Source organism: Cinclus cinclus, chromosome 5 (genome assembly GCF_963662255.1).
Source record: "Cinclus cinclus chromosome 5, bCinCin1.1, whole genome shotgun sequence".
Taxonomy (NCBI): domain Eukaryota; kingdom Metazoa; phylum Chordata; class Aves; order Passeriformes; family Cinclidae; genus Cinclus; species Cinclus cinclus.
In genome coordinates, this window is record NC_085050.1 from 38,963,829 (window position 1) to 38,989,614 (window position 25,786).

Below are 25,786 nucleotides of genomic sequence, written 5' to 3' on the forward strand. Positions count from 1 at the left end.
GCAGTACTTCAGGCAATAGGAAAGAAAAGATGAAATACTGTTGATTTTTATAACATCCCCATTACTTTTCCACTCTTCTTGTATCTCTTAGCTTTTCAGACAAGTATGCAATTTCTCAAGCTAAGTATCTGATGAGTTTAATTGTTTTCAAACAGAAATTGAGAAAGGTAATTTGTATAGTTTATTTTTACGATAAACTCCAAATTTCAGGTGACAGTGACACAAATCAGTATGCCTGACTGTACTGAGAAGCTGAGCTCAGAAGCAAGCAGAAAGGGGAAGCAACACACATCCAACTCTAAAACAAATCTGAGGTTCTAAAGCACTGTTCATCTTTTCTTGAGAAATAAAATGCAACAGTGGATCACATCCAATAGGATGTATTTTATAAATTAGAAATAACCTGGTTGATTTCATAGACTCACACACAAAAGCCTTGCTTTTTAAAAGTTGATTTAGATTAATATCATGCACTAAAGTAGGAAGAGATCCACCCTCTAAACCAGGAGAGGTGAAAGTTGAGAATTTTCAAAGTAATACAGTGAATGTGAGGCTGTCTCCTGTTTTCATGCTAAACATAAGAACTATAGAAGAGAATAAAAAAACCAAAACAGTGCTTGAACAAAAACTGTTTTACTGGATGTCAGCATCTTAAAGCATAAAACATGGCACATGGTCAAGAGAAGGAGTGAAAAAAGAAGAAACACTAAACAGAACTACTCGATCAACAGCTACAGATCCTCAGGTGAATGAATTATGGACAAAAGACAAATAGAGGAGATTTCTACATAAATTTTAGTTGTCAAAAAAGAGGCAAGATGAAATAACCTGTCTCGTAAGAATCAGATCGCTTGTTGTCTAGGAGACAATAATAACTGATTGATAGATAGCATTTGGGCAGAAGCCAATTGCAAGTACAGCTACATGGATTATTTAAAATAATTAAAAACTGAAAAAGAGCAAGGAAATGAAAAATCAATTAAATCCACCAATGGCAATTTATGTAATGCTGGTGAAGTGTTGAAGACAGAAGGCTTCATTATATATAAAAATTACACTTAGGAAATTCAAATGTTTTTCATCCTTTTAGCAAGAAGGATATCAGTATCTTCAAAGTAACATGATTCAGTACTTAAATTTCAAGAAATCACACTTAGATCCTGTTTTCCCAATAATAATGAAAAATAGTACTGGAAGTGTGTGGATTTTTTTTTGCCTTCTGGGTTCAGATTTGTATTATCTCATATTACTGCTCCCATCCTGAACGTTCCGATAAGCTGGAGACATTAACATCAAACATGATGAAACTTACGCTTAAATTATTAAATATTTCATGCAACTGTCCCCTGTAAAATCTCAAATCATCTTGTTTTTTACTTATTGCATTAGGGAATATGCTTCCTTCTTTATGAACATCTCCTAGGGAAGCAAAGAGAGAACTATCCAGACAGAGGTTTCCATGAGAGAATAATAATTTTTTTCCCAAATCAGAATTTTCCATACAGTATGCATGTTTGACAAATGTGTACCGAAATCCTGCCCCATTTCTTTCCTCTTTACCCAGAAACTGAAGCCAGCTGGCTCCAGAGTCTGGCAGCCTGGAAACAAGCTGTCTTTGGACCTGCAGAGGCTTGGCTTCTACATTTCCACTTCCTAAGCAAGTAAAGTCCTACTTCTTTATTATCAAGACTAAACTCTGTCTTAAAAAAAAAAAAAATCCATTTTAGGACATTTCTAAAATATCTGTTCCAATTGCATGTGAAAAACAGATTTTCACATTTTTGCAACTGACTCATTTTCTATCTGAATAGCTAAAGATCTGTCCTTGTCTGCCCTGTGCCAGTAGGGTGGGACAAATGAAAAGGAAGTCTTTACCAACACGAAAGGGGCCAGCAACTAAAATGTTTAGAAGTACAATAAACTATGGCAGAGTGGAGAAGACAGAAAGAAACTAGGAGCTGTAAATATACTGCTTTTCTGAATCTGGAGCTATGTGTCATACATGCACATGCAGCAAAAAGCACTTGACACCTCTTCTATCCAAAAGGCACACATGTCTAGCTATATAGATATTGACATTAACTTTATATTTTCCAATTACATAGGAAGGAAAGCTACATCTGAAACCTGCACAGGACATTTTATGCTTTCAACATTTATGCATTGATTCACAGTGTCACATAGAGATTTTTTTTTTGGCTTGCTACAAAAGGCTTGTGCTATTGGCCTATTTTAAGGCACTGGTCAAACAGGAGCCCCAGCTTTGTTGCAGGGGGTAGACACAAGCTCTGCCAGCTGGAAAACCAGCAGAAGTTAAAACTGCAGAATAACATTTTTTTCCAAAAAATCTGATTTATTTGTCAATTTTATGCTTAAGTAACTGGTTTTTTAGAACACCATGAAATTCTCAACAGCCAAGGCAACAGCAGCATAGCAACAAACGTTGCTACTCAGAATAGAATCATAGGAATGATTCTGACAACTCCATCCTTTCCATGCCAGGCATACGGATGTACACAAGAACAGTCTACAGAACACACGCACGCTTCCAATTCTAGCTAGGGCTCAAGTTTTAGACTAAGAGCACCAGAATCAAGTATGCTGTTATCCCACAGTCAAATACAATGCAGCAATTCTTGCATCACAACATACACTAGGATTCCCTAACGAATCTTCATCATTTCAGCACAGTGCTGAAAGCCAAAAAGGTTTACTGTGCCAAGCCTCAAAGGACACCTCTGCCAGAGGTCTCCCAGAATTTCCAATGCACGTACTGCCCTATGAAGTGGGTGAAATACATTATTATTCTTTGATTAAAACTAAGAAATGTGTCAGGACATAAACACTGAGCAAGGTTCTCTCAGGTCCAAGACTGCACTCCCTTCTTTATCTTCAGGTTGTACAAAATGCTAAAACACCTATATAATGCACTGCTTTCTCTGGAAAAATTGTTATTCTGTGAACATCCTCTAACATTATGTTAGACATACCCCAGACCAAAACTAAGGTCAGACTAGCAGTGCTCATGCCACATACACTTCTGAGGAATTCTCACAAAAGAAGGATGAGAGGCCTCAGCTGTACACAGTCTCTGACTGTGCAAGTGTAACAAGACCAGAGCAGAATTGCTTTCTGGAACATCATGAGACAGGTGGCATCCCCAAGTTCAACTGAAACAGAAGCTCATTCTAAGTAACCTGTACCAATTTTCTACTAGTTTCAGATCACAGGTGTGTATAAATGACTCCCCTAGAAATATTGCTGCAAAGGACCAACCCACCACAGGAATATGAGGCTCCAATTTTAATGGAAGTTGTATTTTCATTCCCACAGGAAGGAAGTTCTAGAGTTTCACTTTTCTAATAACTCTGATCCATTGGCATCCATTTGTTTTTATATTATCATTGTCTATTAGCAGAACTATCCTACTGCCTTTTTTTTCTAAATCTAAGATAGCAAGTGTAAGAAAACAAAGACCGGGAGATGTTACAAAACAAAATACTTTTCATTTTCTCTAGGAGGGAAATATTTTCACTTCTTTTTTTCAATCAAATAATCCTTTTCTGTACTCATTCTAATTTCTGGAGCCTTAATCCCAAAATATGTGCTCTGTGAGTTAAGCTGCCTGTGCTACAAAGCTTAACTCTGAAACGGCATAGTCATGTATTTTTGGCTCAAACTTTTGAGAATATTTTTTTCAGTTGTAAGAAAGCTGTGCCAAAGTACAAGGAGCCATTTGAGATAAGAATAGGGAGAAAAAAGAAGCTATGATGGCTGAGATACAAGCAATAACTAGCCTGAAAATTCAAGAGGAAAAACATTGACCTGAAAAGGTAGAGAGCTGTAAGAAAGGAAATCAGGGAGCTAGGAGACAGAAATTCAGCAAGACTGATGATCAGCCAGTTCCAAGGAGAAATGAAGGGCAATGCTTCTTCTCTGAATCCTTTTATCAGGGGTACTGAGCATTTGAGTGCTCAGCCTAGTATCTTGCATGTCCCAACTAGGACCAACAAATAGCTTCCCTCCCCTTTTCACTTGTCTGTGTTCTGTTTGCAGACACTCTCTGAGCACAGAAAAGGATACCTGAACAAAATGACCCAGGGAAGGAGAGTTAATAGGTGGACATCCTGTGCACTCAAAACACATTTAACCAATACTGCACTCAAGGTCTTGACAGGGTCTTAGAATTTGTATTCCTAGAAAGTAATCCATACAAATATTAGCTTCAACTGCTGAACTGAACAAATATTGTTTAGAATTAACTGAAGTAGTTTAGAGGTTTAGTTTAGAAGTAAATTAGGCCCAGTCGGAACAGAAGTTGGAAAAAATAATTTAAAACTCAAAACTAAGTAACAGCTGTATCAAAACATGTTCCCTAAAACATTAAATATCTGAACATTAACTCCAGTTAATAAATGTATGTCTTGTTTCCTATTGCACAAAAGGTCAAAAATGTAATAACTTTTTGGATTTAATATTGTATTATTCAAAGACAAAAGGAATTAATTAAAACCTTTTGCACAGATGTCTAAATAGAAATATCACAAAGTCACTCAGTCATGTACACGTCACAGCTTCTTGAGTAAGACAGGCATTACAAAAGCTAGTACTTTCAAAAACAACCTGAAAAGCTTTTGAATTTTTTAAATTGATGTACCAATCATTCTTGATAGAAATACTATAATCTTCTGTAAGTCAAAAAAAAAGTTATACCACAAAACAGAATTTCTAGGAATGAAGACAACTGAAAGCATTCATCAAAGTCCTTGCCTTTCTGAGGTCTACATTTATTCAAGGCACTAAAAAGCATATTACTTGAACCTGAGTTGAAGCACTTAGTGCTCTATTTCAGGAAAATCTTCAATTTTAACTCTGTACTAATTGTTAATTATGCTTACTGGTCACTGTACATTTTAGGAAAGCTATGAAAAGCAATGCAGTCATATGTATTTTTTTTTTTGCTACAGCCTTATCAGGATATTTAATTTTTAATTCTCTTTTTTTTTTATTGCTCTTGTTCTAAGCCTGACAGTGCTAGGAGGAGGAAGGCAGAGCGGAGAGTGGACCTGACTGAGCACCCTGACTAGACACAGCACATTTATCTCAAGAGTAAGAACAGACTGTGCATTGATTTAAAACCCACCCCACAGACACAGCAAATACACAGTAGGAGTTGAGCTGGCAGTTTGTCATAAAGGCCAGCAGTAGTCCAAAAATATGATGACAGTAAGAGAAGCTTGGGGGAATTGGTTGGAATTGGAAGGTGGTTTGGTTACAGAGGAAAGGCAAGGTTAGTACCAAGCATAAGAAATTAGGAGAGCTGGAGAGACAGATGAAATACAAGATTCAAATTGATGAGACTATAGGTACCCTTTATAGTAGGAAATTTCAAGTCTTTGGCTAGATGAGCAGGATTTTTAGAAGATAAGTTGATAGCATAATACCCAACATTACATTTCTTGCTTCTTCACTAGTGCAGTGCAGGGGCTACCCCTCTTCCCAATAACTGTTTTTTATTTCTTCCCCCATGTAATTCATACATACTTTGACATGTGGTAGTTGTCAGAATTTTAATTCTTCTTTCCTGATTTCCTCCCCTAAGTGACAGTGCAAAATTTTAAACAGGAAGCTTCTTTCTGGATTAGAAATTACTTGGACCCTACAGAGTCAGAATAGTCTGTGAAGATGATGCTCCATTCAGCTCAAATATTACTATGGGCCAGCCAGCACATTTTATTTCTCTTGAAGATATTCAGATCAAATGTAGTTTTCATCAGGAGATACTTGTCTGCAATAACATGGATAAAACTCGGGTTCCTCTGAGTGGGGTTGGATGGCATGGAACCCACCCACACTGACAGATACCAAGCTGTATGTCCTACTAACAACTTGCCTGCATATGTGTTGGCCTTGCTTAAGAGATCTGTGCATGCATGCATATCAGCAAAAGCACGAATCCCCAGGCAGTTGATAGGATGAAGCTGGGATTCCAAAAATTCACAGCAAGTCCTCTTCACATCCTGCAGTTGCAAGAGACCAGCTGCTGGGAGCAGTACCTGAAAGGAGAAGTAACAGCTGGTTAATGTCCCAATTAAATTCTGATGTTATACAAGAGTATTGTCAATATTAAGAAAACAAGATAAACCATTAAAAAAAAAAACAAGACTAAAACAAAGAGGAAGATTTCAGCATTATGTAACTGAAGAAGTTAAAACCCAGCACAAGCACAATTTTACCTCCCTACAGATACCATTTAGAATAATAAGCAACATCTCTACCATTGTGTTCACTGGGGAAGTCATTCCATAAACTGTAATTCATGCTTTATTTAAACTCTTCCCAATATTCATTCACAAGTTCCCTTCTTACATTTCCAGCATTTCATAATTACATCTCATTTCCAAGCCTTCGGTGTTGGATATTTTTAAAACAAAGTTTTCTAGACCATGATAGAACATGTAAATCTTATTTGCATGCAGGCACTGGACACTGTACCTTTTTTTTGTTAGCATCAAAAATAAGCATATTTATGCAGGAGATTCCAGTAAGGACAGAATTCAGCTTCCCCAGAAGTCTGTGACCTTCTTGGAACAATAATAACTCAAGACTATCTGGCAATCAATACAGGCAGGAAAAATGAAGGATCATACATTTAACAAAAGTTTGATTTGAATACCAAATGTTAATGAAAGAAAAAATGAAGACAATTGTGATTGTCACAGAAATGTGACTGCACTGATTGTTAAGTATATTGCTAAGCAAAATATTAAAAACAGTTTAAATCTTATATAATTCTTGAAAATATTTAAGAAGTCTAACAAGTAAGTGGAAAAGATGTAATAAGCATAAAAGTCAGTGTCACACAATTCAAAACAACTTTAGTAAGCTTAAAGGTTATTAATTGCAATGTTGAAGGAGTACAGTGAGGACATTTTACTTCAGCAAATGTTAAGATAATATTACTAATACTATTTATATTACCAGAACACAGTATGATTAGCTATAACAGTGAGTAGACAAATTCATTTGATAGCTAATCCTATGATAAGATATAATCATTAACTTACATAGCAAAAATCAATGCTAGAAATCTACACAACTTGTACCAATGGAGCCAACATTTCATACCTGTTCACAAACTCAGTAACTAATTCAAGGACAGTCCTAGATAATTTTAGACATATATCAGTATAGTTGAGCAAATAATTCTGAGAACAAACCTTGACTCCTTAAACGGATCCATAAATGGAGTAGAAAAATAAGTAAAATCTTCATCAAATCAGAATACAAAATGGAAAGGTGAAATTTGAGAATGGCATGGAGAAAATAATTTAATACTTCTATTCACAGTTACCCTGGCATACTTATATGAACAGTAAAGGAATGTTACAAGGACCAGATCACTCTTCATTATGGAAAATTTACATCAGTTCTGAGATCACTGTTACTGAGCTTGCAAAGTTAAAGATTTCAATACATTTTAGGAATCAGAAAACAAAATATTCAAATCTAAATGTAGTTTATATTCTGCTGCTAAAAAGGAAAAGAGAGGTAAAGTGCATCAAATTTATCTCACTGAATTACATATTGGGCTTTGGTTACTAGGCAACAAGAGCTGTGATAACATCTAGCTATTTTCATTTGTACCTATAGAACTGTTGGTCTGAAAACCATAACAACCTGCATTCAAAAATACTGTTCCATCACAGTCAGATTTACCTTGCTGAAGCCAGGGACAGAACTAAAGGGGAAAAAATACCAAAACAACCCAAACTCCTGTCAAATCCATAAGAAAAAAGAGGAAAAAAAAAAAAGAAACTACATTAAAACTGCAGTACAGATTAAGTTTAACTGCTGCTGACTCTAAATTGGTCAGTTATACCTCAGATTTATTCCCAAAAATAGCCAGTAGAGGGTATCATAACTTTCCTTTAAAGATCAAAAATACTGTAATGCGCATACTGCTTTGTACTGCAAGATATGCAGAGGTGAAAAAAGAATCTCAGATTTCTTGTTCTGTGAAAATATATTCTCATCATGGCTATTTTTTTTAATTAAAGAAAACTGAATAGGTTATTATTACAGATGACAAATAAGAAATTATTCATTATCTTTCTTTATGTCAAAATTGTGGTGATGAATCTCGGAGTGACTGCTGGATTTCCTAGAGCAAATGATTTAACCCTTACGAGCCCATGAAGACTCTTCTCTGGTTCTTCCCGTTTGGTTCTCCTTCCCGCCATGCCATGCCCATTCAACAAGCTCTGTACACCCATCATGCCAAATACATCTTTCCAACCCCACTGAGACAAAATGGACTGTGGTCAGGGACAAGTATTTGTTTTAAAATCCACCTACAACATCACCTGGATAGTCAGGAGGGATCCACTTAAGGCCTGGAACTTGGGTCCATGTTTTCACTGGAGTAGGTTCAAGCCCTTCACAACAACTCAACTAGATCATCAACCTGTAAATGAGTCTGCTGCCCCCTCTTGGAGCCCTTCAGGTAGCTGCCTGGAGTATGTCAGGGGCTGAGGGTACTAATGATGCAGGCAGTTTTTCTCCCTCATTTTTTTCCTGACTTATTATGCATATGACAGCATTATGACTCCGTTCATCTTTGTGCAGCTGGACACATTCACCTCAAATGACTGAAACGTGTTGAGCTGGAGGTAAGGAGCAGCAGGTACAGGCAGACACCTCTCCAGGTTCTCACAAACCCACCAGCTCACCAGGAACACATTTACAGCAGTCCCAAAAAGATACAGCCTGCCTGACTGATGAACAAACCTCTACAAGGGAAGACTTGGGAGATTGGCAAGGGTGATGAACTCAGGGAAGAAATACAAGAATGAGTATCTAGTGGCATAAAGAAAGTCCACATAAAGGGGACTGGAGGGTGACTTTTCCTTTAGCTATATGGCTGTACCAGTATGTCATCAGGTGATGCAAACAACCTTTTCTAAAATAATTACTAGGATTTAAGGTCTCCACCAGCTAGCCAGGCCAGTAGGAGGAGAACTACATATATGTCAGGGCGCAGTCCCACAAGAAGTGTGCAATTGAAAAACCAACAGGAGGAGCTCTCAAGAGAGCAGTAGGCTTGAGAGGGCTTTAGCCCACATATCCTTCCTGGTGAACAGGAAATGCCCACCATCCTGACAGTGGGGATATATAGATCAGCAGTGGGAATCACTTTTACATATTGATCTAAACGCATATTTCAACTGCTATGTCATGCTTGTGTTGTGATTTCAGCATATTGCAATATGCTTGTACTAAATCAAAACATAACACTATGCAGTACAAGTATCTTCACAACAGTAAAATTCATGGCAAACATTAAACCTCCCTCACGGACTGTCTAGAAGCTGGTCAGAGCAGCTGGCCTGGAGTGCCTCCATACCAGACAAGAGTGTTCATCCTGCCTGAGGGCTGCTAGATGACCTTTGATTGACACCACTTCTTGGTCACAAGGTTTTAGTTACTGCCTGGCTAGTGGAGAATGGGGGAACAAGTCCAGTGGAAGGAGCTACTAGGATGATCAGAGGCTGGAGTACGTGCTACTACAAGGAAAAGCTAAGAAAACTGAGTTTGTTCAGCCATAAAAGAAAAAAAAAAAAAAAAAAAAGGGAGACCTTATTATGGTCCACAATTACCTAATGTGAGGGTAGAGAAGAGTGAGCCAGACTGTTCTTTAAGATGCATAGCCATAGAACGAGGAAAATAAGAGCATAGGAAAATCTGATCAGGAAAAAAAGGAGTTAGGTTGCTTTCTCTGTTTAGTGTTGTGTTTTGTTGGGCATTTTTTAAATCATGAGGCTGGTTAAGCCCCACCCCAGAACAGGATGCCCCAACCACCTGCAGAATCTCCATTCCTGGGAGATATTAAAAATTCAGGCAACAGGCATAAAAAGTAAAATTTAATTGATTAAAGCTTAATGCCTGTTAGTTTAAATCAATTTGATCCAGTAATTTTATACCCATCCAAATTGTCCTCTTTGCACTCCTTTCTGTACTGTGAGACTCTCCTAGACAGACCATGTTGTGATACCTAACATATGAAGATGCTTAAGACAATATTTTCTTCTTTACTACTTTCTAAATTTCTTGTAATCATCTTAAAATTTCTGCCAGGAATATTTGCTCAAATTCAAATTGATACTCACCAAAACCACATTAAGGATCAGTAAGATGTCAATTAGAAAAACAGTGAAAGATCATATTGCAGGTTTTAAAAACAAGATCACGTAACATAAACAAACCCAACATTTCACAGATCACTGAAGCACTTTTCAAGCAAATAAGTCAAAAATCAGAGCAGTGTATGCCAAGAGAATTGAATAATGTGCTGTCTAAAATAGAAAAATTTTGTACTTTATTGCAAGGAGAGAAAATAAAACAGATCTGAAACATTAGGAAAGATACTAATCTAGGAAAGCAGATGTATGAGAATCCAAACACACTACAGTACAACACAGAAGCACACAGAAGAGCAAGGTACATCCTTGCTAATCACAGATATTGCATATTTTCAGTTACAACATTAAAATTAAATTTCAGAGAACAGCAGTTATGTTAATGCCTGTAATAAAGAAATCTTGAGGAAATAGATTAAGGTTTAACATTTATTTCAAAGTTTTAAATAACCATTTCAGCAAACTAAGCTCCTTCATTTGCTGTTTACATTATCATAGCATGGGGAAGAAGGAACTTAACATAGTGGTTAAATATAAACCAAATTATGTTATTTTTTTATTCTCATCTATATGCATCTGTGCCATAATTAAAACTGTGATTTGTAACTGAAGTGTAGTCTAAATTCTAGTGAAATAATTCAGCATGGCATTGAAATTATGCTATCTGGGAGTATGCATACAAGACACTAAAATAGACACAAATATTTTAAGGCATCTGTGGGATAAAATGTGGAAGTTTCAATTTTGGAAAATTCAGCCCTGCTTGAATTTCTGTATGAACAACATGTGCATGTTAAGCATGGTGTTCCAATGTTAAAATACAAAAATAAGAGGCTGCACTGGAATTAAAGACGTGCATGAGCTGCAATTTTAGAACATGATGTCATGTAGCCCATGAAGTATACCTTCTGGATATCTTAACATCCTCAAGGCGATTGCACAATGAGGACATGGATGTATTAATTTTTCCTTTAGCTTAATGAGCCCCATGCAACCAAAAATTAGATGCAGCTGGCAGTTTCATAGTATCACAGGAAGGAATCAGATCATGAAACAGTCCTTCCTTCACATTCCCCTTGCACTAGAGACAAATTGGTAGAGCAGCACTTCAGTAGAAAATGATCGAATAATCATGAAAATGTAATATTCTAAATGACTGACATGATCTACAAAATACTATGCAGCTCCCAGCTTGGAAATTAGTGTGACAAATTAAAAAGGAAGATAAGGAAAAAGTAACTGTTTTACATATCTGCTTTTTAACTTGCATCATAATCTGTACTTAAGAGTCCACTTCAGCTAGTCACATACAATTGATAGAAAGTAACCAATTTCCTCAAAAAGCAGCTTTTGAAGTGCTAGCACCTTAGAAGATTAGTCTGAACAAACTACTAATTATTAATAAAAACAATAGGTACATATGTGGGTTTTCTATTGTTTTCTTGGGTTTCTTTTGAAGGGGGTAGTTCTGGAAGTTGGGAGGGATTTGGGATGCAGTTAATGGTTGCTGAAGTGGAGAAACAAGATTCATGAAACAAATGAAATTACAGAAGAGCCACTTATTTAAGTAATATGCTATAATGAGGGGTATCCATCTGGTCTACAAGGGAGAAACCATGTAGACTTGCTTGGCTTCAGGCTACATCTTGGCTACATCTTCTCTACCAGAACAGTGCCTTAACCACCACATGAAAGTGCATTTTGGCATATGCTTTCACACAAGAGACAGATTGATTTCCTAATCTGATGCCTATTTTTGTTAACAGTCATAAGATTAGCCTTTCATATCCTTTTCTTAAGTCGCTGGCAATAGAAATGAAACATTCTCTCACTTGGAGTAAAGCATCATAAACCTAAAATAATTTTAGCTGGAATTTTAGATTTTTCTTTCAGTGAAAAACATTGTAGATATTTTGATTTTATAGGAAGAAAGTTATTGATTTGAAGTTTGGCCACTGAATTGAGGTATGTGTATAGTAAGTAATTTAAAATGAAAGCTCAGAATCCTTCATGATACTTTAATTAATTCAGTGTTTCAAAGATTACACAGATGCATAAAAACATCATCATATTTTCTTTGGGACAGCATAATTTAAAGTAGACTAACTTGAGTCTGAACAAAGCTACTTCTGATATTGTGTCATTCAGGAACTTGACAATTTGTTTTTTAATTATGGCACCAGAAGTGCTACTGAGTCAAATCATATACATAGCTACCCTGCAAAAGGATTAGAAGCAGCTGAAAAGATCAAGCAGGCATGATAACATAACTCACACTACATGGTATGCTTTCTTCCTGTAAAGGCTGACCCACATAAAGAATTGCTGCATCAGCTGATGCTCTGAGTTTTCAGTGAGCTTCAGCCATGGGAATGAACTGCAGCATCCAACCTCCAGCACCAGACCACCCTCAGCTCAGACCTCACTGACACATACAATCTCTTTGGGTACCAAAGATTACTGTGAAAGAAACATTTTTCAGATTGCCTAAATCTGAAGATGTAAAGGATTGACCCAAAACTAAATATGTTCATCTGCTGTTTTCTAAAGTACACAAAAAAACCTTTGAAGAGGTGGGGAGAGGGGAAGGAAAGAATTGTTGGTTTGCTGGGGTTTTTTGTGCATTACAGACTGACTTGTGACAAACAAGGTTTGTTCTCATAATATAACTGAGCATTTTCTGGCAATTTAAAAGACAGGGCTTGAAAGGCCACTTGCAAAATCCTAAACTCAGGCAGGAAACAAACAGAAGCATAACTAGGATAGTAGATTGTGAACCTTTGCTTGCTGTATTAGTTCATTCTCTGGTACAGAAGATGCATCTATACTACCAAGTCTTAAAGTAATACAAAACTAAGAACTAAGGATAACAGAAATAGCATGAAGTAGAAATTATTTCTGTGCATTGTGCTTATCTTCAATACAAAAATTATGTCAAGATTAACATCTAAGATGCAGTAAATGGTCCTTCAGTGCACTCAAAACACATTTCATTACTTCAAGCTTTTACCATAATTATGTTTTTGTAGTTTGTTAAGATAATCTTTTACTTATCATTCAGTTTCCTACAACAGATCATAATTATATTCTAGAAATGCCACAGAGGGTTTCTTCATAAAACAAAAAACAAAACAAAACAAAAAAACCATTAGGTTTAGTGACAAATTCCATAAATGCTTTAATCTAGATGTTGTGCTTAAAAAATTCAGGTATATGGAGCCAAAATTCCCAAAGTAAATAGCATGTACAGCTTCCCATTTGACTTTACAGATGGAGGTTTAGTACATACATTTCATTATTAAAAGCATAACCAATATCAAGAAAACAGAAGCATTTCCAAGGAAGCCTTTATGCAGCGTCCCTTATGTGTCACAGCACATCCTGAACCTACTTGCAAGTAAGAGAGGACAACCATGAAGTCTCTTTAAGTGACTTAATTTACCCATAATAAGCACCTTGAATTTTACAGGGAGGCAGGTGAGCACACATGCATTCATTGGAGCAAACGACCTCTGCACTTGAAGTTGGCAAGGGCTACTTTTCAGGTTTTGCCACAGGTAGCTTTATGGTCATACAAAGAAAGATGTCTACAGAAAAGGTTGTAGCTGAGACAAAAGTAACTGCTTTCATCCAACTTGACATAGAAGCTTATCTAGCTCTGCCTAGTAGTGTGATGATTTTAAGGGCTCAGAAAAGTTGTACAAACTTTTGGTCTGAGAAGGCAGTTTACAAGCCTTCATTATTAATGTTTAGCTGAAGGGCAACCACATCCTAGCAATGAAAGATGAAGGAATTAGGTGTTTTCACTTGTGTTTTCAGTCCTGATTACTTCTGATTTACCCAATGGTCATCATATCTGACACTTTTTTTTTTTAGTTTTTGTTTTTCTCTTTTTTTTTTTTTTTTTTTAAGAATCATAGAATGGCCTGGGTTGAAAGGGACTTTTAAGATCACCTAGTTCCAACCCCCCTGCTACAGGCAGAGACACCTTCTCTTAGACCCAGTTGCTCAGTATCCCATATAACCCAGCCTTAAGCACTTTGAGGGATGGAGCAGCCACAAGTTCTCTGGAAAAGTAGTCTATTCAAGGCTGTAAACTGTTTTAAGCCACACCATACTTAGAGCTTGTTGCTGTAACACCTCTCAGTGAAATCCCAATCCCAGCTGACCCATAAAAGAGAGTTAAAATACTTTCCAGGCTAGTCTAGAACTTCACCATTTTCCAGAAAACTGTTCAAACAATAGGTAAAATCCAGGCCTTCGAAAAAGAAAAACCAACACGTCTCCCTAGTCAACTGCACAAGGAGAAATCTCAGTTTCCTTCTACAGAAGGAAATGGGAAAAAATTTGCCTTTGTTAAAACAGATTTGTCTAGCTCCTCCATCCTTCCCCAGTATGTGGTTAAACCCAGTAATTACTGAAATGAAGCTTCACAGCACTGCTCTGCTTCTACCAGCACCTTCCCTTTTCCCCTGTATTCCCCTCTTCTGAGGAAAAGGGGAAAAGGAAACCTAGGATGGAGAAGATTAGAACAGGAGAACTCAGTCCAGATCTGGACCTCATATGGTCTCATCTAACTAGGGATTTAACCCTCATGAGATTAAAATATCTGCTTTGAAACACTATTCTGATCTTTGCTTTGCTAATGCTTTGAAACACTGTCTATCTAACGGTAACAGAGGCTCCATTTCCAAGGTCCACGGGTAATAATTTCCAAATCAACCAGCACAGCTAGAAAGCAGCACTGCTCACCTTCAGCATACTAGGCAGCTGCACTCATGCATTTTGCAGCAATGTGTTCTTATTCATTTAGGTACTCACATTAAATATAGTAACAACTACATGGATGTACATATATGTTTTAGTGCACTTCTCTTCAGGTATTCTTAAAAAAAAAAAAGCTTGTCTTTCAGCACAAATTAATAACTCACCCTTTTACCCTTTACAAATGTATGTAGAGTTTTTGAAAAAAAGAGATACTGGAAGAAAAATAAGGGTCCTATTTTAGCCAGCTCACAGTCAACCTACAAAAGGCCTGAATTCCCTTCCTCTCTCAAATGATAGCTTTTCCATGCCTTTAATGGCTTTAAGCCTTTCCCCAAAGCATGCTATTCCTGTCATATTTTAGACCATCCAACAGTGCTCCAGCTGATAATGCACATTTATACAATGACATACGGATACTGCTGTGCCATTTTTTATGCTCCATTTTAAAGACACTATTTTACAGTAGCAGAAGTTTTTCTAAGGTGACTACAGTATGTTATTCTATACTAGGAAAAGCTCTTAATGTAAAACATAGCAATATGTAGGAGTAATTAAATTTTTTTCTTTTCATGCATTACTTTACACTTTCCAACATTAATACTGCTCTGTGATCATGATAGCCTGACATCTAGACATCTAGCTTAGCTAGAAAGCAGAGAGATTTTCCATTTTTGACTGATCTTGAAAAAACTACTTAAACCAGTTCATCACCTACATCTTTTGCTACCTACTTTCCAAAACTAAAGGAAATAGGTCCTTTGGAAGTTATGACACATTACAATCACCTTGATACAGCAAAACTCAACTATTTATTCCTATCTGGTCCTTTCCTCCATAGGGATTTTTGAACTATTTATTACTGATCATGTGACAATTTAGGAGGGACTATAACTAACCTGACTTTCAAAAGACTTTGATATGGTTATTTCTGGACCACTCCAAGAATTAGAGGATTTTAGCAGCTATGCAAAACTCACAATTCTAAAACATATGGGAAGTTTGAACTTTGCTTATCTCACCTGCCACTATCAAAACCCAAATCCTTGATAGTCTCAATAACGTTCAAGATTACTAATGACATTGTGGTGATATACTAAAACACGAGCTGAAATTCCAAGGAATAGCCAGCTGGAGAACATAACATTTTTGTACAGTCTCAGCCACCTCACCTTGAAAGTTCATTTTCTGTGGGTATGAAAGGATCATTCTTACAAAAATATGACTATAAAATCCTATTTGCTCTAGTGATCAGATGTTTTCATTCATTTGCTTTTGCACTTCATCTTTTGACCCTCTCTCTAAGCCTATCCTTGATCTGTAAGAGGATGCACCTTGCACAGTCTGTTGCCGTAACTGGGACTTTCTACCTTAATTAGTTTTTGGCACCTTTCTCGTGCACGGCTCTGACAGCCCACACATTCTTCTAAATCACTCATTAAAGAAACAATATGCAGGAAACGAATAGATGTTATATTTAGAGCTGCACTGCTGAGTAAAAGTGTTTTATTCTTTTTATCATTTAAATTAAACATGCCTGTTTAAATCCCTCGGTGAGTTCCCATTCACCTCCCACAGTAATCAGAATCACATGCTTCTGAAGTGCAGGATTACAGATCAGTATCTCTTCTGTAACACACTCCTGCCTCAACACCACTTCTCTCTCACCCCATCACCTCCTCCAAGTTTCTGATTCATTCCTTGGCTCTTGTTTAAACCCCACTGACATAGCCAAGCTACAAGCCTCTTCACTGCTTTTGCCCACAAATCTCTTCCAAATAAGCAGAAACAAGTGGTTTCATAAACCTCAACCCACATTTCCCCTCCCACAAAAAAAAAAACAAAAACAAAAAACAAACCAAACAAGAAAACCCACAAAACAAAACACAAAAACAAACCACCCAAAAAACACACACATAAAAACCAAACCCAAACCAAACCAAAAACAAAACAAAAAAGAAAACAAACCACCAAATACCAAAACACAAAAACCAGAACACCCAAACATCTTCTGAAGGGAGAGATTTTGAGACAGGGAAATTCATGATTCAGTCCACAACACAACAGTCTCTCTGGAAGAAGTATGACTCTCTGCTTCCTACACAAACTGGCACCTGATAGTCCAAGACAGTCTTTTACAGCCTTGGGACAATTTCAATTCACTCCTCATACCTTTTGATCCACATTTTAGATTAATTTTCTCTCTCATACTCATCTCAGTTCTGTTTCTCCCTTACGTATTTCTCTTTGGCACCTACAAGCCAATGTACAACATCTCAAATGTCCATTGAGGTTCATCCTTTAATTCCTAAAAGGCTCATACCCTTCTGCCTACTCAATTTTCTTTTTGAACAAAGTTATTGGATTCCCATTCATCCAGCCAAAAAAAAAACTTTAAAAACATCATTTGGAAGGCAGAGAGAAATAGTAGTTAGATATCTGCAGAAGAAAAAAAAGAAAAAAAGGCAGGAACATAAAAATGTGAATACCTCAGGAGAGAGTATTTGCCATATCTGTGCAACATCTGCTTCTCCTGGTTCTGGTGGTCCTGCCACCATTTTTCACTCTGCCTTAACCACAGCTACAGCTGTACAGACACAGCAATTGCTTTCTCTGCAAACTCCTTTTGCTACTTACCTCATGAACTTCACCGTGCTCTACAATCCAGGAGAGGACATGGGAAAGAATTTTATCCCTAAATGAAGTAGTACGAACTGTATTTATTCAGTTTGTCTCAACAATTCAAGAGCTACTGAATAGACATGTCCAAGAGACTCCTTAGGAAGACAGCCCAGCTCAAGAGAGAACCAAGACATCAGGCGACTGTTTCTGCCTGCATTGATCTGTGGTGCTGGCAGTGTGTAGTGTACATGTGATTGTGCATGTACCTACTGCAAAGACATGCTCAGCTCACTACCAGGCTGGAGCTTGGAGATACAGAGCTGCAGCCACCTAGTTGTTATCAGGCTACCAGTTTCAGCAACCCTTAATGCTTTCCTCACGCTGAGCACACAGTGTGATTCCCTCCTGTCACACCAAAAAAGCCAGATCAGAAACAGAATTCCTTTACGAGAGCATCAAACATCTATCAAATAAGTGTGAGGCTTTGGAATACGTCTTCAGCCACATCAAAAGGCCAGTTCCTCAGTTAAAAACAAACATAGCGGAGTGACAACATAGCAACCATAGCTATTCTGCAGTTCACATAATAATAATGTGCTCCCAAAAAACAGACAGTTCTACTTTGCACACCTATAATAGCTAAAATCACAAAAGATATACTATGAAAAGAATAGAGAAAAATACACTTTTAAATGTATTTAAAATTGTCAGGGCACAAAATATTAAATTTTTCAGCAAAACTGCTTAGTATTTTGGTCAGCAGCTCTTAGGTGAAGCTTACTCATTTAAAGTGCAAAATAATGAAGCTTACATTTGTAATAAAATATGCCTGTTAAAAAGATCGCACTCCTCTTTTCCCTTCCCTCCTACACTCATTCTCCTGACAGGCAGGCATATATAAGCAAATGAATAATGCCTACTAGGATTATTTCACTGGAAAAAAATGAGATCATTTACTGTTGCCTGACATGTCTTAAAATGCATATTAATTCAAGGAGTGTGCCTCTGTCTCTCCTCCAGCTATGCCACATATTAGTTGTGCCCTCATATTATTAAAATCCTCAAAGCTGTTGTCATAAATACAAAAATAGGTCAAAAGGAGGTAAACAGATGCTTGCTTGAAGCCTTAAGTATAAAATACATAAAATAGCAAAACACAGTGGTAGTCTTCCCACACACAGCCAAAGTGCACACTTTAAGGCTGTTTAGTCCAACATTAAGTTCTTGCCCAGTAAGACCTAAACATGTTTCTATGAGTAGGGTTTGTAATGAAACTCATGTCAGCTTGGATTTAAGTACCTCCCTGCAGTGTCAGCAAGCCCCTAATATTATTAGAACTGTGCTGTCACAGAAGAATAGAAGTGAAAGTTTGGATTACCATGTAGTTTTAATACACATCAGAATTTAAAAACATCAGTTCAACCTGTTTTAATCATTAACTCCTTAGTATGTGCCAGTTTTATAAAGCATTTTAACCTGAATTAGTCTGAATACAATTTCAGAATTTGCCAAAGCTTTCATAATTCAGTATCTATGCCACTGCAGCCAGCAGCCACAATGGAGATGAGCAGAAAGGCCAAAGGCTTGTTTATTTTTAAGGCTCTATAAGAAGATCCAATAAAGAACTCCATCTCCTCCTAAAGCTTTAATAATATCTGTGTCAGGGAAATAAGATCACCAACTGCCAATAGTTTTTGATACTCTTATAGCTCGATTACATAAAATATTTTTTGAAAAATAAAATCCTTTCAAGAATTTGTGCTGTTGCCTGAAACCTATTAAGAAAAAAAGAAGTGAGTTTATGGACAGAATATTTTAGGTCTTCATGAAGACAAAGCAAAAACTGATGGTAAAATGAAATATGATGGTGGAAATATGGTGGTTTCAAGACTAATCTGAGTCTAGAAAAAGCCAGGATGTGGAAGATAAGGGAAGCAAAGCACATGACAAGTACTTTAATTATCTCAGAAACAAACAGGATTGTAACCTGTAACCTTACTCATGATATATTGAAGGCAGGAAGCCAAATCTGTCCAAAATTTTATAGGAGATTATTTGCAAATCAGAATTCAGTATCAGCTCATTAAAAACAAACAAACAAACAAACAAACAGAAAAAAACAAACAAAAAAAGCCACACACAAAAAAGCCCCAAAAAACCCCTATACGAACAGCTTAAAACACAGCTGTACAATTTTAATAAAGACTTGGCCTACCAGTCTGTGTAAAAGAACATGTGTTGCACTGGAATACTTTCCTGAGAGTTTCTGGCAAGTTAAATTTAAGTCACAGGAAACAGAAATTCAGATTTTACCTCTAAAGATGCAATCATCAAAGTTTATGCTGTTTATGCAAAGTAAAAGTTTATGCAAAGTAAAAGCTATTTTCATTTTTTGAAAAAATCTACTACAGTTATTGACAGGGAAATCAGTGTAATATTGCTCCACTGTTCTAGAAACAGCAAGAGAAACAACTTACACTCATTTACTTTAAAAAAAATCTCTAGAAAGAAAAAAACAAAAAAAAACAAAAACAAACCCACAATCCTGTTATCTTCAATAGGATTGATAGTATCTGACCTAACTGCATTCTTCTTCAGAAGCATGCAGACTTTAGCAATAAACCAGCTCAGAGGAATACTCACATGGTCCAATACTCTGTCTCTAGCACCTAACATGCAAGCAGCCATGTACTGCAGGAAAGAGCTTGGAAGCTAAACCAAAATGGAGGGACTGTCTAGGCACTGTGGAGATGCAAGAGGAAATCTGTACAAAGAACCAGTGGGGATGGGGGGGACAGCCACAATGTTCAAGTCACTGGCTTAAAACATACCTCAAAATTCTATTCAATTAATAAATAATTAAGTGATAATTTTTAAATGCTTTCATCAGGAAACTGTGGTTAGTAAATAGAGGAAAATGCAAGTAAATAAAAGGCCTTTATCAACAACCAGTCAGCGAACTTCAGAGATGCCAAGCTGATTAGCCTGTGGTACAGCAGCAATAGTTTTATAAAGTTGCTTGCATCTGCTAGAATGCTGTGACTGCTTCTAGCTAGAAAAACTGCTATCATGGCCCATGCTGTCATCACCAAACTGCACTGTCATCATCTATTTGAAAGCAATTCAGCGATTGCTGCTATTTTAAAATAAAATTTTCCTTAGGAGGCCTGCATTTCAGTAGAGTGCACAACTGGGGACATAGTGGACCTATATTAATTATCTGTTGGCTTCTTGGTGACATGCAAGGTGTTAATCACAGCCAGTAGGGATGCAATTGCCTAGATTCAGCCTACCAGCACCCACTCTTCTCAAGATATACTTCTATTTAAGCTGTTTCACTTTCCCTGATCACCAAAAGCTTTTTTAAGAAGAGGTGGCTAGAGGCACATCTGTCAATGCATCAAGATCAGACTTACTCCCTTCCTTCCCCTTTTAGATTTCTAAGTGGCATTTTTTTTCCACACATCCCTTTCTTAGGTTCTCTGGAGGAGAACAGCCAATTCCCATGGAAGCAATTTCAGCACTGCCTTCTCTCAAACCAGTTTCATATATAAAATATGTATTTTCTATTTGAAACAGAACCTACTGCATTATAAGATTCAGTGAAAGCTTCACAGGATTCAGTTCAGTTGAATAAATATTTCTTTTATCTCTTCCACCCACTTACACAGCAGCAGGCATACTTCCAGGACACAGAATGCATGTCTCTGTTCAAGCACTGAATTCAACTCCCTCCTCTTAAAATGCCCAATCAGACTTTTGTGAAGAACTTTTGTAAAGTCAACCTTGGAGTCTAAAAAGGAAAAATCTACCCCAATTAACACAGAAAACTTCCTATATTCATAAAGAAAATATACCCCTTTGGAGATACCTCTTTGAAAGGGAAGGACGTCTTTTTGATCCAATAAGGGAAAAGAGAAGTTCTCTAGGGTTCAAAGGTATTCTTTATTAGCAGGCCTCACAAACTCTTGAGAAACATTCCAAGTTAGATATCTAAAATGAAACTAGTTCCAAAATACATGCTTTATGCTCTTCACACATCACAGTGTTGCTAACTCATATAAAGACACTTAGTTTAGTCACCTGTTCATATACACAAAACACTTGTTTTCAAGGATAAAGTTTGACAAGTATCACAATATTCCTAGGAGCATTTTGACTCTCAGCTCAGATACAAAGATAGTATGGCTCTGAAGATTACTGGAATATAAACTTTGTTATTTTGATCATGTAAGTCCTCAAAGACTATGGCAAAATTAAGTAAAGAGAACAGTCTTATAAACTGGATTATATTAAGTCATTCTGTATTTTCTTCAAGCTAAAAGCACACACAACTAGCTGCTGTTGTTCAGTTGATGTGCAATGGTAAGTTGTTAAAATGGATATTCCCTCATGATCCTGAACTCTCTTTTTAATTAAATTCCTGCGAACTGGTGTACCTGAGCCTTGGTAGAAAGGGTACCGAAGGAGAGAATCTGAAACCATCATGAGACAAAGGTGCGAGGAAAAAAAATAACTCCATTATCAAATCTGACATTCTGGTAATACAAGTTTCAGAACAAACTGGTAGCCTCTAAACAGATTATTTCATATCCTACCCACATGAAACTACACATAAAACTGTGTTCATGATAAACACACCAATTCTAAGATTAATACAACAATTTATTCTGCATATTTTTATCTGAATTTATTCTAGTGCTTAGCAGAAGAGCAAATAAGGAATGTTTCATGCTGCATAGAATTTTATTTTTGCCCTTAAATTAGTATCCAGTGAAGATGAGGCATGGTAAATGCACACCCTATATTTGCCTGGACTTCATCTTACTGATCATACATAGTTCTACTACATTTTATTGACATTAATATCTACTCCTTGCTGGTTTGTTGGGGGTTTTTGTCCTCCTCAACATACACAAGTCTGGACTGTTCAATATTTTGCATTCTATTTTGTGTAATGCTCTAAGTTTTTCTTTCAGTTCTAAAATGACTTGTACATATCTTGCTTCTCTCCTGCCCTTCCACCCCTAAAGCAGATATAATTTTACAAGGTTTTCAGTAGGCTATTTTTCTGTTATTGGTCAATTTTAAAATATAATTAAACATTTCTCCAAAATGAAAAAAAAAAGCAATTTCTTTATTTTTTTAATTAAAACCAATTTTAACATGTGGTTGTACTCCAGAAACAGACTTGCAATTTAGCATCTCTTCCTAACAGAAAATTCCTTCAGGTGTGAACCTGAAGTCTTGCTCACTAAATTTACTGAAAGACACTCTACTACTATTAAATGAGATAATGACTTGCACTCGTTGCAGTTTTGGTTCATTAGAAGTATTATGCTAATAAGCATAAATGTTTAAAACAACAAATCCCTCAAAATGGCTTTTACCAAAATGAAGAGGTGCCACAACTTCTTTTTCCCCACTCTATGATGACTACTTTCATGTTCTCATTCTTACTCTCTCTTCCAGCACAAACATATAGTGACTACTAGAATCAATGTCTCGTTACTGGAAAATCAATGACATAAAGAATCAAACACTATTTTTTATTCACAAGATAATAGTTTCACTCTTGTCTGCAGTAACAAGGCCTTAATGGACCACTTTTGCCATTGAATGTTAGATATGCATATACAGGTAAAATGGAAAGAGTCTAGAAGAGCAAGAAGAAGGTAAAAGATTTAGAAACTACTGTCTCCAAAGAACAGTCCGTGATGTTTAGCCTAAAGAAAAAAATTAAAGTATATTAATAAGAACAGTCATTCAATACATGATATTACTGCAGCAAAACAGCAACAGGTTGCTTTACAAGATGACAGAAGGATGTACCATTAATTAGTCTAATATAGACCATGAACATTTAAGTCAGATACTACCAACCTTTTGAACTAGAAAAACAATTAAAGCAAATGGAATAAACCAACTAAGGATTATTATCCAGTTTCCACTGTTAGATTAAATATGTTCTGCCAAGTCTAGATACATTCAGTCACTGTTTCACTTTAGAGAGCTCAGTAGCAATTTTCTTTTACACTATTCCCTGTAACGTCACATTCCTTCTTCTTTGTGCTCCTTTAACATACCCTCAGTCCAACTTATGGCATGACCCAGTGCTTGTGGGTCATGCCTCAAATATAATTCAGAAGCTGACCATCTTAAAAAGCACACATCTGTTTTCTTAAGCTGTGGGACTTCTCTGGGTTTTGGTGTGAAGTACAGGTTCATTTTCAACATTTTCAGGATCCAACAATACTGCAATACTCATTAGCTAGAGGTGATAAGGTGCTGCATGAATAGTCAAAGCCCATACTACCAAACACGGTACTGTAGAATGTCTACCTTAGTAAATAGCTGGGACAACATTAGGAACTTCTTTTTTGAGGATTTCTCAGGGAAATCAGCTGCTTTGTCAGACCGTGTTTTGACAGCACCTTAAATCAAATGTGTTGTCAAATCTTATGCCCACACCCCATGACACCGTACAAACAGAAGCAACTCTGTTGTACTTTTTATGGCAATTTGCATGAACTGTGTTACAAAGACAAATGTTCATAATATGCTTATTACTATGCAAATGTTGTTCTTGAACAATTCTTAAAAATGAGCAGAAAAATTATACTTCGTGAAAATTACCCTATTCAGGATTCTGGACTTCAAGTTTGTCCTAACAAAATTCTTTAAAGGAAAAAATATCCTAGGACAGAGTTATACAATTGTAAAAATTCAATTTTTAGCAATTTTCTCTTCTACTATCTCTCATGCACTCATCTTGTTCAAAAGCAAGACAGCAGTAGCAGCAAAGTGAAGCTATATGTAATGTTTGCCCCAGGCTGCAGGGAAACATCTACTCCCAACACTGGTGTATGTTCCTACGCTTCAACACACTAACCCCAACTATTGGGTGAAAACAACTGCCAGGGCTGTGATCCAAGTTAAGAATAACTCAAAAATCCCCCAAAAACCCATGTGGGGTGGAAGTAGAGATACAGAGTGTTATGCTGTCAGATGTTTTTTTGAGTTTAGTGATCTGCTTGATAAAACAGTACAGCAAATAGTATCAACACAACAGATACCTGTAGGAACAGAGACCTGTGGCAGGGAATCAGAAAGGAATCCAATCACCTAACTTCTGTTTATTCAAATCACATTCCACTCGGCCTGTGTCAGGCTGACCTCTAAAGTCCATAACAAATCCACAGCCCACCAGCAACTGCAGGAATTTCTCCTCCAATATATTTGTGCTCAGGAGAGGCCTGAGGTGTACAGCTGACTAAAAAGGGGCTGCAATGCATACGCATAGTGTGGGAGTTACTCACGCATGAGCTTCTTATAGTAACCAACTCTCCCACACTGTGCACTACATGTAGTTAATACCTATATGGATATCAAAAAAATTTGATATGCAAGAAAGTTGATTTGCCTTCTGAAAACATTGACTTTAGAAGGATATTTCCTTCTCAAAATATGAAGAATGAGATACTGCACTAAGTCGGACATCTAATTTCATTCCTTAAAAAAATAAAAAGGGAAAAGCAATGAGTTAAGAATGCAGAAAAATGTGACTTGATATGTAAATACAGCAGAAACACTGGTATGGCATTATGCAAAGCCAGTACCACTAGAGATTCATTATAAAATTCGTTCTAAATGAAGGACAAACATTAAAGCAATGTACACATTCATATACCAGCTGTCTTATTGTTGCAGGCTGGGGGGAACCTATTGAACCAAGAACTGAAGAGAAGAACAAGTGTTCTTTTGTATTTAACTAATGTAGTGATAACATCCAGTGATGAGGGCCTCCCATGTTGATAGTTTATGGGCTAAATGAATGTGCTTTTCTTCTCAATCACTGACTTACATCTGATTTTTCTACCTCTACACCTGCCCAAAAACATACATCAGTGAGAACAGGACAGCGGGGAGAAAAAATCGACAGCTGTCACTGAGAAGCTGCAAAGGCACAGTCAGGAAGCACTCTCCTACCTAGATCAAGTAGGATTCTAAGGAAAGAAGCTCAGAGTTAGCCCTGCTCATTGGTCTTTCTCAAGGGGCAGGTTACAATTATGCATTCCTTTATAATTAGTTTTCATAAATATACAACACAGCTATTTTAATACCAAGTACTACTTAGCAATTCTACATTACTTAAACATGAAGCTTGCACATCCTTTTCAAGCATTGTATCACGTATTAGA

At 36.8% G+C, this 25,786-nt stretch overlaps 1 protein-coding gene across 7 annotated transcripts in view; it reads right to left on the bottom strand.

Annotated features, from left to right (window-relative positions):
* KLHL2 (kelch like family member 2) overlaps positions 1-25,786 on the bottom strand; it is a 54,421-nt gene that overhangs the window by 14,006 nt on the left and 14,629 nt on the right. For all 7 annotated transcript variants that reach the window (XM_062492864.1, XM_062492862.1, XM_062492865.1 and 4 more), the window contains one exon: positions 5,894-6,056. In XM_062492864.1, the coding sequence (XP_062348848.1) occupies positions 5,894-6,056 (163 nt within the window). The remainder of the gene's footprint in view (positions 1-5,893; positions 6,057-25,786) is intronic.